The 15,536-nt window shown below is 52.8% G+C and overlaps 1 protein-coding gene across 1 annotated transcript in view; it reads left to right on the top strand.

Moving 5' to 3' along the window:
- The first annotated feature begins 651 nt into the window (after positions 1 to 651).
- Positions 652 to 15,536, top strand: part of LOC131212055 (neural-cadherin-like) — a 101,294-nt gene continuing 86,409 nt past the window's right edge. The window contains exon 1 of the mRNA XM_058205779.1: positions 652 to 703. Coding sequence (XP_058061762.1) covers positions 652 to 703 — 52 coding nt within the window. The remainder of the gene's footprint in view (positions 704 to 15,536) is intronic.

The raw sequence follows: 15,536 nt of genomic DNA, 5'->3' as shown, positions 1-15,536 counted from the left end.
AAACACAGCCATCAAAAGTTCTGTAATTATAACAGCATCAACACAGCACACACATAAAGCGGTGGTCCCGTCCTCATCGTCCTTGTCGTGCTGCTTCTTGCGGTCCCCGGAAGAGTGGTCCGCCAAAAACTCACCATTATTTTCACGCTCGACGGGAGGCACGCAAAGGAAAGCGATCCTTGTCTTTTTGTGCACGAACCAGTCCTCGAAAGCCTGGCTCGCCGTGAGTGCGGGACGAGCTTTCGGGCCGGGCCTCACACAGCTTGCGCTTAATTGTGTTTCGTACCCCTTTTTTCTAGGAATTAAATGTAATTTAGAGAAAAACTCAGCATCACAGGCAAAGCAAACCGGGATTTTAATTGTGGGTGAGTGACAGTGAACGGCTCCGATGTTCCGCGCTCGGGTGTGAGTTCGAACCGGTTCGAACCGGTTGCTGTTGCGACACTGTCTGAAGCGTTTCGATTGTGACGACGTAAACGGATTGTAACATTCCCCCGGAAGAAGCAGGCTCTCCGAGCTCAACCGAGCCCGTAGGGCTTCCCTCTGGAGAGGTGTCTGGAAAGGTCCTCGGCCGTACGGTGCAGGAGGCGCAACATGTGCATTGAGCACGACTTGTGGTTTTGACTAGTGATACTGCAACTGATCGGCGTTATGGTGGATCCACTGAAAATCTTCTGGGTACTGACGAACAGCACTTATTTAGGTAAATACACATTTGCAATTTAGATTGGGAACCGGCTCGGCAAACACTTCAAGCCCGGAAGTGCTGCTAATCCTATTACAGCACTGGCGGGCGTCTCCGAAGGGGGAGGGAAAATCTATGCTACCGACAGTCGCGCTGCGGATGCCCCTTTACTGAGTTGGGTTCGGGATGGGCCCGCTTCTTGGCATCGGATTAAACGGACCTACGAATTGGTCGCCGTAGAAGATCGTACTTACGACGACAGTGGACGGCTGCTCCTTGGCTATCTTGACGGCATATCTATTCGAATTTTCGGCCCATTCTTTGCGAGAAACCGAACGTCTGTCCGGCAGGTTCTTCACCCCGTATCTCGTTCCGCCCAACATGGATCGACATCGTTTTCTCTTTTTTTCGGGTGCTTCCGAGAATTCCGAATCCACCGCTTCCCACGATCTGTTCCAGATTCCGCCCACTTTCCACTCGTGCCTGGACGGGGGGTCAGTCAAAGTCGTGCGCCCGAGGAAAATGCGCCTCCGGCGCCGGCGTTGCTGTGGAGCGGAAAAGCGTGTTTCGAGCCGTGAACTCCAACCACAACCCCCCGTGGACCAACCGTGAGGTTGTCCTTGAGAAATATTCGTAATCGATAAAAATCCTGCTCCTTACCGGTCTCGCTGGTGGTGGCCCATCGCGGGAAAAGCGCTTCCGCTGCGGCCCATGCCAGGCGTTTCCAGTCGGACGGTCCGTACATGAACGCCAGCAGCGTGTTGCGGTCCTCCGGCGGAACGTCGTCGAGAGAAACCTGCGGAAAGAAGCACTCTTTCGGGCGTCGAACTTGACACGATTCGGTTGGTCTCGGTTCCATCTTCAGTCAGCGTCCCAGCTTTTCTGACAGCCAGCGCGGGCGTCGGTTGCTTCGATTGGATTGGGCGCTCACAGCCTGCGTTGACGACAGCGATTGAATCTAAAGTAGAAACCTCATGTTCCGTTTATGAGAACGAGCGGTCCGTTTGCCGATGTCATGCGTTATTCAGCGTCACTCGAATGTCACTCCACCCGGTTCCTTGGATGCCGAGCCATCAATCTAATGAATAGCCAGGATACAAGGAGCAGATCGAAACGGAAGCTGCACGGCGTAGTAGGTGAAAGTTTTTCTCAACGCCTTACGCCGACAACTAATTACAAACGCAAATGCTGACCATCAAACTCTGGGGTAGTAAAGGGGCTCACTTCGGAGCGCCGCGCTTCGGTAGTAAGCCTCAGCATAAATACTCAGCAGACGGAAAACGGGCCAACGATTAACTGCCTAGCCTAGCGCCGGGCAGGCCACCGAATGGCTCATGTCATTCGGGTTCGTTAAGGATTGTTTGCTGGTGACTCGGCGCCAACTAACAAGCTGTGGATGACGAAAATTCATTAGTTTTCCCTTTTGTTTGCGGCACAGATTTTCGTACCACCCTGCGTCCGGAGCTTTCCCACCCCGGGGTCATGCTGGTGTGAACAATAATCGGTTACAGTTGCCCAAGTACACCACTTCCTTCCAGTTGGTTCCGACTTTCATTGTTGTCCTTTCTGTTTTCGCCTTTCACGGCGGCGCATGGCAATCATCATTCGGGCGTTCCAGAAAGTAGGAACATTCGGTCATCGCCATTATGAGGCACGTTACATGGATTCCGCTCGGTGGCCTTAATCGCACCGATAAAGACTTCGCACACATACACGCGTACGATCTAGAATATTGTCCCGACGAAACGCGCCCGGTGAAAGGATAATTAATCATCGAACACAAAATTGACTCACAGAAGGCATGTTAATAAAAATATTGCCACAAACAGCTCGAGTTCCGGGGCGTCCGGTTTTCGGCCGCTGGTCAAGGGTTGAGTGAGGGAGCAGGTGAGATTTTCGGTTCCATCCTAATCCCCGGCAGCAATCGTAGCGTTTGTGAACGGGAAAAGAGTGAATAATCATTTTCTCCACCGACGGGATGATGCGCCCAATCTGCTGGAGGGTGTTTCAAGACAGCATCGAAATCGTCTACTTAATTTATGAAAAAAGATTCTCTAAGTTTTCCTTCAATAGAAATATAATGAAATTATTTCGTTGAGTTCATGGCCAGATCCTTCGCAACCGCCACTGCTATAAATAATAACCAGGTCTGTGTTGCATAACGAGCATGAAAGTGGTCGATCAAACTGGCGTTTGGGCTGCGAAAACACCCGACCTTCGCTTCCGACACCACGCGAGAGGGGTCACATCATCAAGCCACCACCCATTTTCCCCGATGCTGTTCATATTCGATACAAAGATATCAAGCCCCGTTCGATGGTCGGTGGCAAAACTGCTGCTTCATTGCTGCTTTTGTTAGTCTTCTCCTGGCCGAGGAACCTCGCCGGTTTCGGGCAGAAGGAACCATTACTTCCAGCAGCTACTACTGAAAACGGGGGCCGGCCGACAGTGCGATCCTGCCATCAGCACATTCGTCGGCATATCGCGAAATCTGACTAATCACCTCATGCGTGGGGTTGCCATCGAAAGCGCCTCCCCTAAGTGGGGTGCGCCACAAGCCGCCCGATTTCATGCACCCCGTTTCCGGTTCGTTGTTACTTTCCGGCCTCGTTTTTTTTTTCTCCCTTCGCCCACTCCGCACACTTTCACCGTCTCAATTTTCCATTTCAATGATCGGCCGGCCTGAGTGCTGTCAAAAATGGGCCCGACCCGACGATTGTATTTTCACTTTTACGTGAACAAACTTTCTTCGGCGCCATTTACGGGCGGTGGGTGGTGGCTGGCAAACAAGGGCTACAAGGGGGTGCACCCTTGTCATGAGCGGAGCGCTGTCTAGAAAAAAAAGAAAACGACGAACGGTGTTCATGCGGGCCGCACATGGCACCGGTTCCCAGGATCCTGATCAAATATGACGGCACGGATGGGGTGTTTCCCTTTCGATCGGAGACGACCGCAAAGCGTGGACCGTGTGGGCGTGAAGCATGTGCCAAATGGGGCCACGTGGAACGGCGCAAGACCGTCCGCGCAATAAAACTTCCCGGCCCCAACAATTTACCGCCTCCGAAGCGCCCCGGAAGGTGTTGAAGCGTTCCAAAAGGGACCCTGCTAGCGAAGCGTTTAGCAATTACCACACGAACCGACCGCACGGTCCATTGGGCGGTCGCCGTTTGTGTGGGAATAATTAAAATAATGATCAATCTTGGCGCAGTCCGTGGAGCAGAGATTCCGTTCCGCTTCCTTCTCCGCTCTGCTCTGATGCTGTGCTTCCGACGGTCCCAATGTTCCCAAAAACACGCGTCCGAATCGGGTGTGCGCTCGGTGGCCTCCTCGGCTAGGACGACGACGACGACGGTGGAAGATAAACGACCCGTTGGCACGCACCGGAAAAACGCAAAAGTCGGAAAACAACACCCAAAGATTCCGCTAATAAGCAAACAGATTAAAATGATTTCATTTGCGAATAATTGGTTTTTCTTGATTGCTTTTCTTGTGCCTGGTGCGTGCCGCCGCAGCCTCCGCGACCGCCGCAGCTATCGCCGAGGCCGCCGCTTAATGCCACGAAATTTAGCGTCAAAACTTTTCTAATGAAATTGAGCGAGCATATTTCTGTGCACCACCAGCTGGTGGCCGACCGCTCGGCTCGATTACACAATCCGTGCGCACCTTCCGCATCTCTTGCCGGTCGGAACTTGAGGCGGTCTTTCGGTCTGCCGGTTCCGAATATGAACGTAGTCGCTTCCCGAAAGGACGAAGGGTACGGTTGGCGCGTCACCAGCGATGGACTGCCCGCGGAGCATTAAAATGTAGCGAAATATAGCGCCCGGGTCGCGCGGGGCCACAACGGAAGGTCAACCAATAAATTGCTCCGACGAGGGTTTGCGTCATCGTATTTTTGGGGCCACACTTTTTGCCCTTCATGACGCATAAAACATCGGTCCGGTTCGGAGGTCGCCGGTCGGTCGGTTTTTCTCTACTGCTTTTCGTCCTGCGCGCAACAAAAACCGAACCGAACCGGCCGCATGGGAAGTTTGTTGAAACATTTCACGAGCCAAAACAAGCAAACAGCGAAAAGAAGCAGTCCAACATAAGCGAAAAAACCCTGGCGCACATCTTTATCCTACGGAGGATGTTTAGGACGCACGCACGCACCGAACCAACCGGTTTGCATATGTTGGTCCTGTTGGGCTTTTTATTTGTTTACAACCGGCAAGGTGCCGGTTGCATTAGAAGATTGTGTGCCGGAGGAAAAGCTGCGATTGGGTTCCCCCGTAACCGTAACTAGCCTGAGTAGGCAGAACTGATTCCTTGGTATTTACATACAGACCGGCGACCGACGGTGAAGGGATAAATTGAGTTATCTCGAATGCTCGGCCCGAATCAAGCTGTAGATGCCGATGCTGAAGGTCGACCGATTTGAATCCCCGATTACTCAGCAAAACCCGTTCGCTCTCTGCGTGTGGCCAAGGGAATGGCATCGGTTTCCAGCATAACTCGTGCTTAATTTGATGAATAAATCGGAATGCTTCCCGAACCGGTGGCGCCGATGGCGGTCGAACGTCGGTCTCGGCGTTTTAATATTTCAGCAGCATCAAAAAGGTTGCCAGCCATGATGTGATAATCGGAAACCGATAGGCTGCCTATTGCGCCTAACCGAATCGGAGATTCAATTACGAGAGACGGAAACATTCCGCAGGATCATAGACCGTGCCACACACGCGCACACACGGCTCATTCCTGGCAGTCTGATCCCATCATACAGCCTATGGGAACCCATGCTGGGCAGTGCCTTTAATCTCCGGTGTAGCCGCCTCCGCATCGTATCTCGTATTAATTATTCATCTGCACACGCAAAAAGAACGCTTAGGAATGCACACGTAGCACTGGAGAATGTTATGGTTGCGGCCTTCAGGCCTTGCCTTGTAACAGGCACGAATGTAAGCAACGTCTGCGAACACAGTCCTCCGGCGACTTATGGCGAAGTAGCTAATGCTTCTCGTCAAGCTGCGGCGTACGAAGCAGAAGTCACGTGAGAAGATTTTGCATACCGGTAATTAAGGAGCCTCGGGTCGGTAAGCGCTCCAGCTGTGGAGAAGGCGTCCTGCAGGCGCCACAGCAGTCAGCTTTCCCGGAGAAAATTATTTAACCGAAAGGACTCGCTCCGTTAGCATCCGGGTGCGTCCCCTGGAGCTAGTGCGTCCATATATTCACGCTATCGATAGGATGCGCGCACCGAACACATCACGCGGAAGAGATAAATGATGCAAGGAATGTTTCTCGAAAATGCACCGCCGTTCGGTGCACGTTATGCTGCACGGTGTCGAAAGTGTTTTGCATAAATCATGCTCCGAGGTTCCTTGCCGTCCTGTGCGCGTTCTTTATAAATAATATGCCATTTCTTGCTTCTTTTTTTTGGTGTTGCTCCGGAATCGGGTTCCATTCCCCGGTAATGAACATCGTTATCCGGAGAATGTTCAATTTATTGGCACCACATATGCAGCCGGGTGCACAAACGAACACACCAGCGCATAAATAGCATTAACCCGGCTTCACGTCCCGGCATCACGTTGCGGTGGTATCGGTTCTCATGTTTTGCCTTCATCATGTTTCTCGGTTAACTTTTGGCGCTTCCTTCTCGTGCGCGGTGCCCCCTTTTTGCTGGCTTCTCCGTCGGGCGGCAGGAGCATCATCAGCATCGCAGCCTTCATTTGCTATGCAATGTATGCAGCGCCAGGCCAGGCAAGCAATTGATCCCAGGCTCCCCGAGTATGGAGCTGCTTGCGAGGATCTTGAACATTTGACACGTCGTTAATTTTCATTTCCACAAAATCGCTTCCACTCGCATTTCCCTGAGTCGCTTCTTTGCGCTTCGCCTCGGTGCAACTGTTTTCCCCGACTTTTCTAACTCTCGAGCGAGCGTGGTGGACCTTCCCGTACGCTACCATCTCGGACTCAGACTCAGTGCTCCTATCATAAGCTCCCAAAGGGAGGTTGCGCACACGTTTTTCCACTCACCCGAGCGCCGACGGAGGCGGATTTTCCGGATCGCTTCGGCGCTTCATTGTTGCAACGCAAGTGCGATGCATGACGGGTGGCGCGAACATGATGCAACAGCAGCTGCCGCTCGGCCCATAAGCGTAAAGCTGAGGTATTTATCCCGAAATCGTTTCGCCCTTTGTTTGCCCACACGACCGTCCCAACACGAGCCAACCAACGGACGGAGAAGAAGGCTCGATATCTGCTCCCAGGATCCTGGCGAACATCATCGTCGACGAAGACGACGAGGACGACGTTTACGCCTTCGTGGCGTGGCGTCTGAAGTAATTGCGTGCAAGTAGTTGAGCCACTTTATCCCCGCCCAGGCCACTTTTTCGCCTTCGCCCGGCTTCGGACGATCGAACCCGGAATGATTCATTCCGATGCACCCAGATCCATTAGCGGCGGCCCTTTCGGCTGGCCCTAAGACACTTGCGTGCGCCGCCGAGATTTTCAGCCTTCGCCGTTCAACAGATTTTCATTCGCTTTCGCTTCGTTCGCCGAGGGAGGACTTTAAATTTATGGATCGGAAACTGTCGCCGGCGATTGCCAACATCGGCTGCCAAGCTGACCATGAATAACGGATAGGACACGGCGGATTGCTTTCGGAATATAAATCAGGGGCCGTGTCTGTCGGGCTTGCCAGGCCGCCAAGTAACAGGGCACAGAGCGGGCCGGCACCGTGGGAAGCAATAGACGCATCTTCAGCAGAGTGTTTTCGGGCGTGACTAAAATATTTCAACATGCCCCGCCATCGTTCGGGCTGGGTCAGCACCGTTCAATTACTGGGCCCGGACGGCGGGCTCACGTTTTCTTATTATCCGTGTCGTTAAGCCTCCTTCTGTGACGAGTCCGCTTTTTTTTCTTGCGAAGATCCGAGCGGTAACAAAATGACGGTTGACGTATTGACTGACGCGCTGGGAAACTAGATTGATGATCGATCGAAAGGATCGATTTGTGGCAAGATTTTTTTTTTTTTTGTGGGTGGAAAAGAACCCAGAAGCCCTTCTAATCTTTCCCTAAGTTTCATCATCTTCTTGTCGCCAATTTTCTCCCTCCGTGAAACTGAAACTAGCTGTCAAAGTAATTACTGGCTCGTCTGGCGGGCTGGCACCGCGCTTAGGGGCGTGGCGTGGCATAACCTGTGACAGCTCAATTGTGTCACCCATCAACCCCCCGGCGACTCCCGGCGGCGGTGAAGCGCAAGGCGCAGATAAACCCCCGACTCGCGAAAGAAACCGGACGAAAGAAACCGAGCCGGCATCGATACGGATTTGATGACTGGAGCTTCAATTTTGAAGCCCCGCACCGGGGCGCTTAAGTTCCCCGCATCCCCGCATCGTCTGCCGCCGGCGCGGTTTGTTCCGGTAATCCTTATCAAATAGGACACGCCGGTCCCGGCGTAAAGACCGGTCCTATCCGCCCGATAAGCACCTTGTTCCGGGGCCCATCTTTATGACGTTTTGGTAACATTTTCTGACAGCCTCAAATACCGACGCCTCTCGAAAGCCGGCGAAAGCGATTTGTCCCCGGCCGACCCATCGAGGACCTCCGGCCGCTGTGCCAAGTCTTGCGTGGCTCGCGCTCGTGATGAGTGTTTTGTTTTCTTTTTACAGCTCCGCAGCAAAATAGACACAGCTTTTTCGCGTCTCGAGGCAGAAGATTGATGAAGTCATCATCGTAACGAGTGGCTCGGAATGGGGCACGTATCTTGAGAGGGAAGCTCCGTTTTCGTAGAACGTTCGACGTTCACCGGCGGGCTTAGTCGCTCACCGATTGGCGACGGCACGGAGCTTATCTTCTCAATCGTTTCATTAAGATTACGGGGCCAGGTTGTTACCTAGCGAGCCTACAACGGTCCTGGTCCCCGAGGCCGACAGACTACCGACTGGAATGGCGTAAGGACACGATGGTTCAGGTGACTGGCAGAAGTCACGCCGCTGAAGGTGATGCTGCCACGTGTCGATTCACGTCACTTCGGTGAGCTCCGGTGTTGACTCCCGGACGCCAGGAGCCCAGGGCACGTGCTTATCGCCGCACTGACGCCTGACAAACACCGAGATCTCATTTACCGTGTAGTGGCCCTGCCATATCGCTGTCGCGCATTGTTTGCTGCCCACGTGGCGAAACGTGGCACCCGGAGAGATCTATTGGAAAGCGATCTCAAGTGAGGTCAGCCTGAATTATTGGAAGGATGGCTTGCGAAACGAAGCGCCAAACAAACACTAACTTCATTGTTGTTCGAACAAAAAATTCGTTCCAGGGTCGCCACAAAAAACCGAACGTACAGATTGCCCTTAAGCGACACTTCAACTCTTCCTAATCTGTCTAAGAATGTTGCCGTGTCGGAAAATGTCCCAAAAAGGACCTCCTCACTTACCGCTTCGGAACGCCTTTTACCCACATCTTGCACCATTAATGTACACTTTATGCTCATTCGCTCAACGATATTGCGTTTTCGCGTCAACCTCGCGTGGCACCACCGCGCCAAGATTGAGTTTCCGCCTTTATCGACATGTCGCACCTGGCACATTGGGGTGCGCCATTTGTCCCCATTCCCCGACCCCGACACCTGGCCGTCGACTGATGATCGTTTCGTGTGATACAATAAAACATTGTTTACGACCCAGAGAGAGAGAGAGAGAGAGCGAGAGTCGGAACGTCGCAAGTAATCAGCTTCCGCGAAATTGAATCTTGAAACCGCATGTTGTCTGATGGCATTACTTTGGATTTGCGATCCTTCCGCCATCGTGGTTCGGTTTCGCCCGCCTGCTTGATGGTTGACGTCTCGGTTCTCGGCTTGAAGTCCTTGTCGGGGGGAGGGGTGTTCGTGTTACACCGCGAAGTGAAGGTGGCGTGCCAAAGCCAGAGTGACAACCCGGCTGTCGGGTGTGACTCTCTCTCTAATGACTTGACGGATTGGCGCGGGATTTAAAATGCGTAAGAGAGAGGGCCAGCCACTTCTGAGCTTCCCGCTTCGTGCCCCAGAAAGCAAACATAATGGAGCAGGGCCCGGTCGAGCCGGTGGCATCTAATGAGCAACGAGTGTTCCCGGCACACGGCCTCTCGACTCGACCCCGCCATCAGTTGCAGCATCAGCTCTTTTGCGAGCCTCGTGATCCGCCCGCTGAACAGCCCGCTCCGTACCGTCCCACGGAGTGATTGTATCCGTCGGAGAGAAAAACCTACGCACCAAAAAGCTTCACCTCGTGAACACTCCACTATTGACAGGCGGGCGACAGAAAAAGGGGACCGTCGTCGTCGTCGTCGTCGACGAGTCCTGCTGCCAACGGTTGGTACTTCAGTCACGTATGGTCTCCCGCTCGGCCCGTTCTCCTAACGGTCCCTTCATTGCTAATTTCCCGCGCGACAACATGAAAGTTCAAGGCCTAGACTTTCGGAGCGGAACACGAGGATCGCATTCGCGGAACGCGCGCGCCAACGGATGGATCATTAATTTAATTTCCTTGATTATCGGGCACAATTCCGGTGGCCCAACTCAAGGCCTGGTGTTTATTATGTTCAAGCGCATTGGTTTTACTAGCTCTCGCTCTCTCTCTCTCTCTTTCTCGCTCTGGCTGTCATCAAAAGCATCATAAGCTTCGGTGGTGCTCCTTAAACCGCGCATGATTGACACTCTCTGAAGTCGTAGCCCACATTCGCCTCCGCGAAAGCGGGGCTTAACGGCAACGCCGGCATCCCGAATGCGATAATGAGGCCGATGAGTGGTTTTGGGCCGCAAGAAAAGCCCGGCAAATGATTGGCAGGCGCACCTTGGGTGCACTGATTGCGACGGCTTTTAATTCCTGCCAAGCTCCACAGACAGACCGCAGCTGCTCGAAGCACATTCGACCGACCGAGGCTCCTTATGCTGGCTGGACCAATTTCAATCCGTTTCCCGTTTCCGGGGAACAGATTTTGCACTTGAGAAACGGCACCCTCCGGAGAACCTCCGGATGGGTGGGAATTGAGTTAAAAAGTGGAAACAGTGCTTCGCTTCGTCAGGTATGTGCCCAACGTAATTATGGCTTTTCGGTTCGGTCTCCGAAGTTGCCGGATAGCTGAGTAGGCCCTTTTTTTTGGGGGGCCGAGAGCGCGTGGTGGCTTTGAACCATCCGAAGGCGTTTGGCGATAATCGAGTTTCTTGGTTTTGGGCTCGATTCCGAGCTCGCTCCGGAGTCCGACGTCCGGCTGACACCAATCGTCCTGACAAAACCTGATTGGTCAGCAGCTCCGGGCAGCCGAGGAAAGCTGGCGCCACTTCCGGTATGTCCGTCTTTGCAGTCCAGCAATCAAGCGTTTTCTTGCTCCCCGGTCCGGGAATCGGTCGTTCGTCCTTGAGGGGGGGGAGGGGACCGGGACAAGCTAATTCGATTTCGTTTATGAAAATCAAGCTTTTTTACCTTCCCGAAACAGGAAATCAGCAATCGAGAGGCACCAACCGAACAAAAACCCAAACCGGACCGTTTCGAGGATGGGGAAAAAAGGGGCCACAAATGCAAATCAGCAGCGCACTTGTCCGTGTGCCCGTTCCGTTGAATCGAGCCGCTGTTGTACCATTTCCGGTGTAGTTGTTGTCGGTTTTTTTCCTTCTCTCCACTCAACCATTTGCAGTTCCCATTTCATCTCGCAAGCTACGGGCACTGAAATGAGTTTGCCCAATCTTTCACTTTGCGCTCGGCGAACGGTTGGACGCTTTTCCAGGCCGGGGCCGGGGAAATGGGCCGGGAAACACGGAACCTTTCATCATTGATTGGCACATGGTAATCAAGTGCAGTGTGGAAAATTCGATTCTCTTCCGGTCTCTTTCTCCGATCACGCCACTCCGGGTGGATTGTGCGTTCATTCTGTAACTCTCTCTCTCTTTCTCTCTTTGACCCTCATTCTGTCTCATTCTAGGTAAGGATGTTTCGAAACAAAAACCCATCGATTGACCGGTAGCTTGCAAGGACCTCCAACAACAGAGCGACATTCAGGTACCCGTTCACAAATTAGTCATCTCTTTGCACTGCACTCGAAGGCAAAGTTTCATTGCAATTTCAAACGCCGCAACGAATGGCAAAATTAATGCTGCACAGATTAGCGCTAGTCCTAAGACCCACTTCATGCAAACCACAAAACATAATTTATTAATTGAAGTCCCGAACAGCGCAACATGCATCTCCCCAAAAAGTTTGTCATTGCGGCAGGGCATGTAGCTTATAAAAATCATGGCTTATGACACCTCCAACTGCCAGGGCGAGGGTTCTGGGCCTCCTCGGAAGGTCAGCCGTCAGGGCCACAGGAAAGTTCGTGCGGTTTGAGGCATCTCTGGTTCACTCCGGCAACGGCATCGAACCACGAGTTCGCCGAGGGACCACTTGCTGCAGGACACATGCAAAACATGTCTCACTGGTTTTACCCGGGGTCGGCGGAATGTCACTTTATCCGCCCGAAAGCCGTCCGAGTCGTCGTCCCGGGGCTTCGGGGACCAACAGCGCGCCGCAACCGCAGCATTAAATCCAGTCGCTTGCTGGGTGGACCTGGGGGTCGAAGCGGAAACTGGAGACGCTCTGCCAATAGCCTGCCGGTATCAACAATAAACAACACCTGGCTTGAAACCATCGTACACAAGTACACCAGCTTCGGTCGCCGCATTATTTGGCAAGCTGGCCCCCGGACAACCCACTGCACGTTGAGGCGGAGCAACTAAACCAGTTTGCTCCTTGCAATGTACCCCGAACAATGTGCTGTTAATTGAATAGCTTCATCAACATCGCACACCGCAGCCAAAAGAAAAAGATCCAACCCGCACACTGATCCTTAAATGGGGTACAGTACATACTCTACTCTCTGCAACATAAAGTGCAATCGGAGCTTGAGCTTCTTTAACAAACCTTCGTGAGTGTTGGCCTCCGATTATACCCCAAGATCGCTGTCATGGGAGCCTCCGTTACGTCAAATTTGGAGCGAAAATATTTTAATCACCATCCATCGGGCGCCCTTCGAACATCCCGTCCCGGGTTTGTGGCTTCTATGCTGCGAGCAGTGAAACAACTGACGTACCCCAGGTCCCAGCGGACCAGCGTCTCGGCTAGGATGTACCGTATTAGTTCCCGGGCTCGGAACATATCTTCGACGTCTCATCTCATCAGACTGACGTGTGTTCTTGTGTGGCCCACGGTAAAACCACTGCGTGCTTCATTGTGGTTTGTGGTGTGCCTGACTCTGTGCCTGACAAACCCGAACCCTCCCCGAACCAAGGAGGCTTCCAAGGGTTTGACGTCGATAAACTTTACCCGCAGGGAGTCGGCGTTCGTTCGTTAGTTAGTCAGCTAGCTACTTGCTTCGGTATTTTATCTTCGGCTTTTCGTGTTTACTCAACGTTGTGGCTGTGTGTCAAATAAAATATGCATTTAGTGTTTTTCAGCTTCATAATTCGTGTGTCCCACGCGGCAGCATAATCATGTCCACACAGTTGTGGATTGTGTGAAGCGCTCCAGTGGTCGGGCCCCGGGCTAAGGACGTCACGAACGACGAGTCCGAATCCTGTCGGTATCCCACCGGAAGCGAAGCTTCGCTTCGGGGAAGGTCCCATCGGGGGGGGATCCTTTGCTACGTGTTATCAGCCCCGCCCCGGCCGGAGTCCATTGGTCCCATGATCTCTGTCCCGAAGCAACATCTTTCACCGCTCAACAATGTTTGTGTTGCAATTGAGCTGAGTGGGATCGGTGCCGGGGGCCCCAGGCCGGCCCGCTGTCAGCGGCAGCCGCCGGACCAGAGCGGCAGGCAGGCCACTCCGGAACATGCAAGCGAGCATAAATATTTGTTTACCAACCGCCGCTGGTTCGCTGCCAGTGGCAAGCGCGCGTTTTTCTCTGCCATTATTTTCCGCAAGATACTCGCCAGTCAAAGCCACACCTCTCGGTCGGTGTGCTTAACCACGGACCTCGGACACGGGCACACCACAAAAGTGCCATCGACGCAGCCAGCAGTAGTTGGTTGTTTGATAAGGAGCGGCACGGCGGAAATGGCTAAGGACACACGGTTTGCACACCAACCAAAGCGAAAGCGTAATGGTTCATCGGGAATAGAAGTTATGAATAATGCAGCGAGCGAGAAATGCGGCCCACGACGACCCAGGACGGAGGAGCATAAACTTCCTCCAGGCATCGCTTCAGGCCACGCCCGGGTGTCCTCGGTCGTACATTGCACACAACAATGGAATGCTGTATCGGCAGCCCAGCGCCCAGCGATCACTGTCCTAATGGTCGGCTGGGAGTTGGTTTGAATTGTTGTGTTCTCCCACTGTGCTGCTACTGATGCCGGCAATCCACCGCCGTTGTGCTGTGGTTGAAGTTTAAAAAGATGGAACCAATAGCACCGCCGCCTGGCCTTCGTCGCTACTTAGATAATCCACTCAACGATCGGGCAGTGGCCCGGGGATGGAGATCACTATCATCACGTCATTGCGCGCAAATTGAACATAATGTCGGTTCACCTCGTTTGTCGCGAGGGACGACCGAAGACCGAGGAGGACCAGGATCCTCAACACTTAGCACACGCTCTAAAACTCCCTGTCCATGCATAATAATGTTGGCCACATTTTTCACTTTGCACCGTCGTCGTCATCGTCGCGGCGACCCTTTCGGCGGCGTCCATCTTGCAGAAGCGTCCCTGAACCCATCCTTGGGCGATTGGAGACGTGGCGTGTTGCACCTTATCGTCTGGTGGCAACTTGTTTCGTTCCAAGAAAGGGACACAGAGCGCGATAGAAAAGAGAGAGAGAGAGAGATGGAGTGATTGTAGATTGAATTCTTGTCATTTCTCACAGGACATTACGGGATGGGGGCCGACGACAGCGTCAACGTCGTATCGCGTTTCGTCGATGGCGCCCGTCCGATAGCGAGAAAAGTTTTTTTCCATCCGTTTTTGTGTCCATCTTTTTTTTCTTCCCATTTCCGTTTTGTTCGGGAGACGCAGGTGCAGGTGTGGCAGGGCTAAGGCAATCTTCTTGATGGCCGTTTTGCTCGCCGATGGAGCCTAATCGATCGATACGTGTGTACGTGTTGGCAAAGTATCCCAGGCCCGCGCTTTACTTCGATTGTTTAAGTTTCCCATTGCCTGAACATTACGACGGCAAAGTTTTCTCGTCCGGCACTTTTTATGCTTACAGACCCGGGGTGGCCATTGAATAAAGATGAGACGGGCGGCCAATTCCGGCGAAGGACTTTTTGTATAAAACATTGTTTAATTAGCTCTTTGCAACAAACTGCTGATGCTGCTGATCCGCTGTTATTTAATTTGTGCTTTTTTCGAAATGCCACCAACTCGGGTTCGGCCGGTACGTCAAATATATTCAGCAAGCTTCACCTCAAACATTCGTTTGATTAATGTTGATCAACGTCAACGGTAAATGCAAACAAAATCCTCGCTCAAGAACCATAAATTTATTGTCCCGTGCTGCGAATGGACGCTGCCACTTGCCATCGCATCATCCGCTAAGTAATCAGACCATCGCCTTTCTTGGAGCCAAGCAGAAAGCACAGTGAAGCGCTCCGATCGGAAGGATCGGAAGCCGAAAGCGTATTTATGAAATCTTCCGAACCCTGATTAGGTTTGGCGTAGATCCTTCGGCAGCCAGCCAACCAATCTTTTGCACGAACGCGCCCCGGTGCGGGCGTGACTTTCGATGCCTGATGTCACGCCATGTTTTCGTCAGTAAACTGCTGGCAATTTCCGTGGAATCCGCCCCAAACGGTGGCTGGGTTGCAACTGCCTATTTGTAGACAGCGCCCCATTCCGACTCCTTGCGGTGTCCTGAAATGGAATTTATAAC

Source organism: Anopheles bellator, chromosome 2, assembly GCF_943735745.2.
Source record: "Anopheles bellator chromosome 2, idAnoBellAS_SP24_06.2, whole genome shotgun sequence".
NCBI lineage: Eukaryota > Metazoa > Arthropoda > Insecta > Diptera > Culicidae > Anopheles > Anopheles bellator.
Note: the sequence above shows the minus strand (reverse complement) of the source record. Positions and strands in the feature narration are given on the sequence as shown.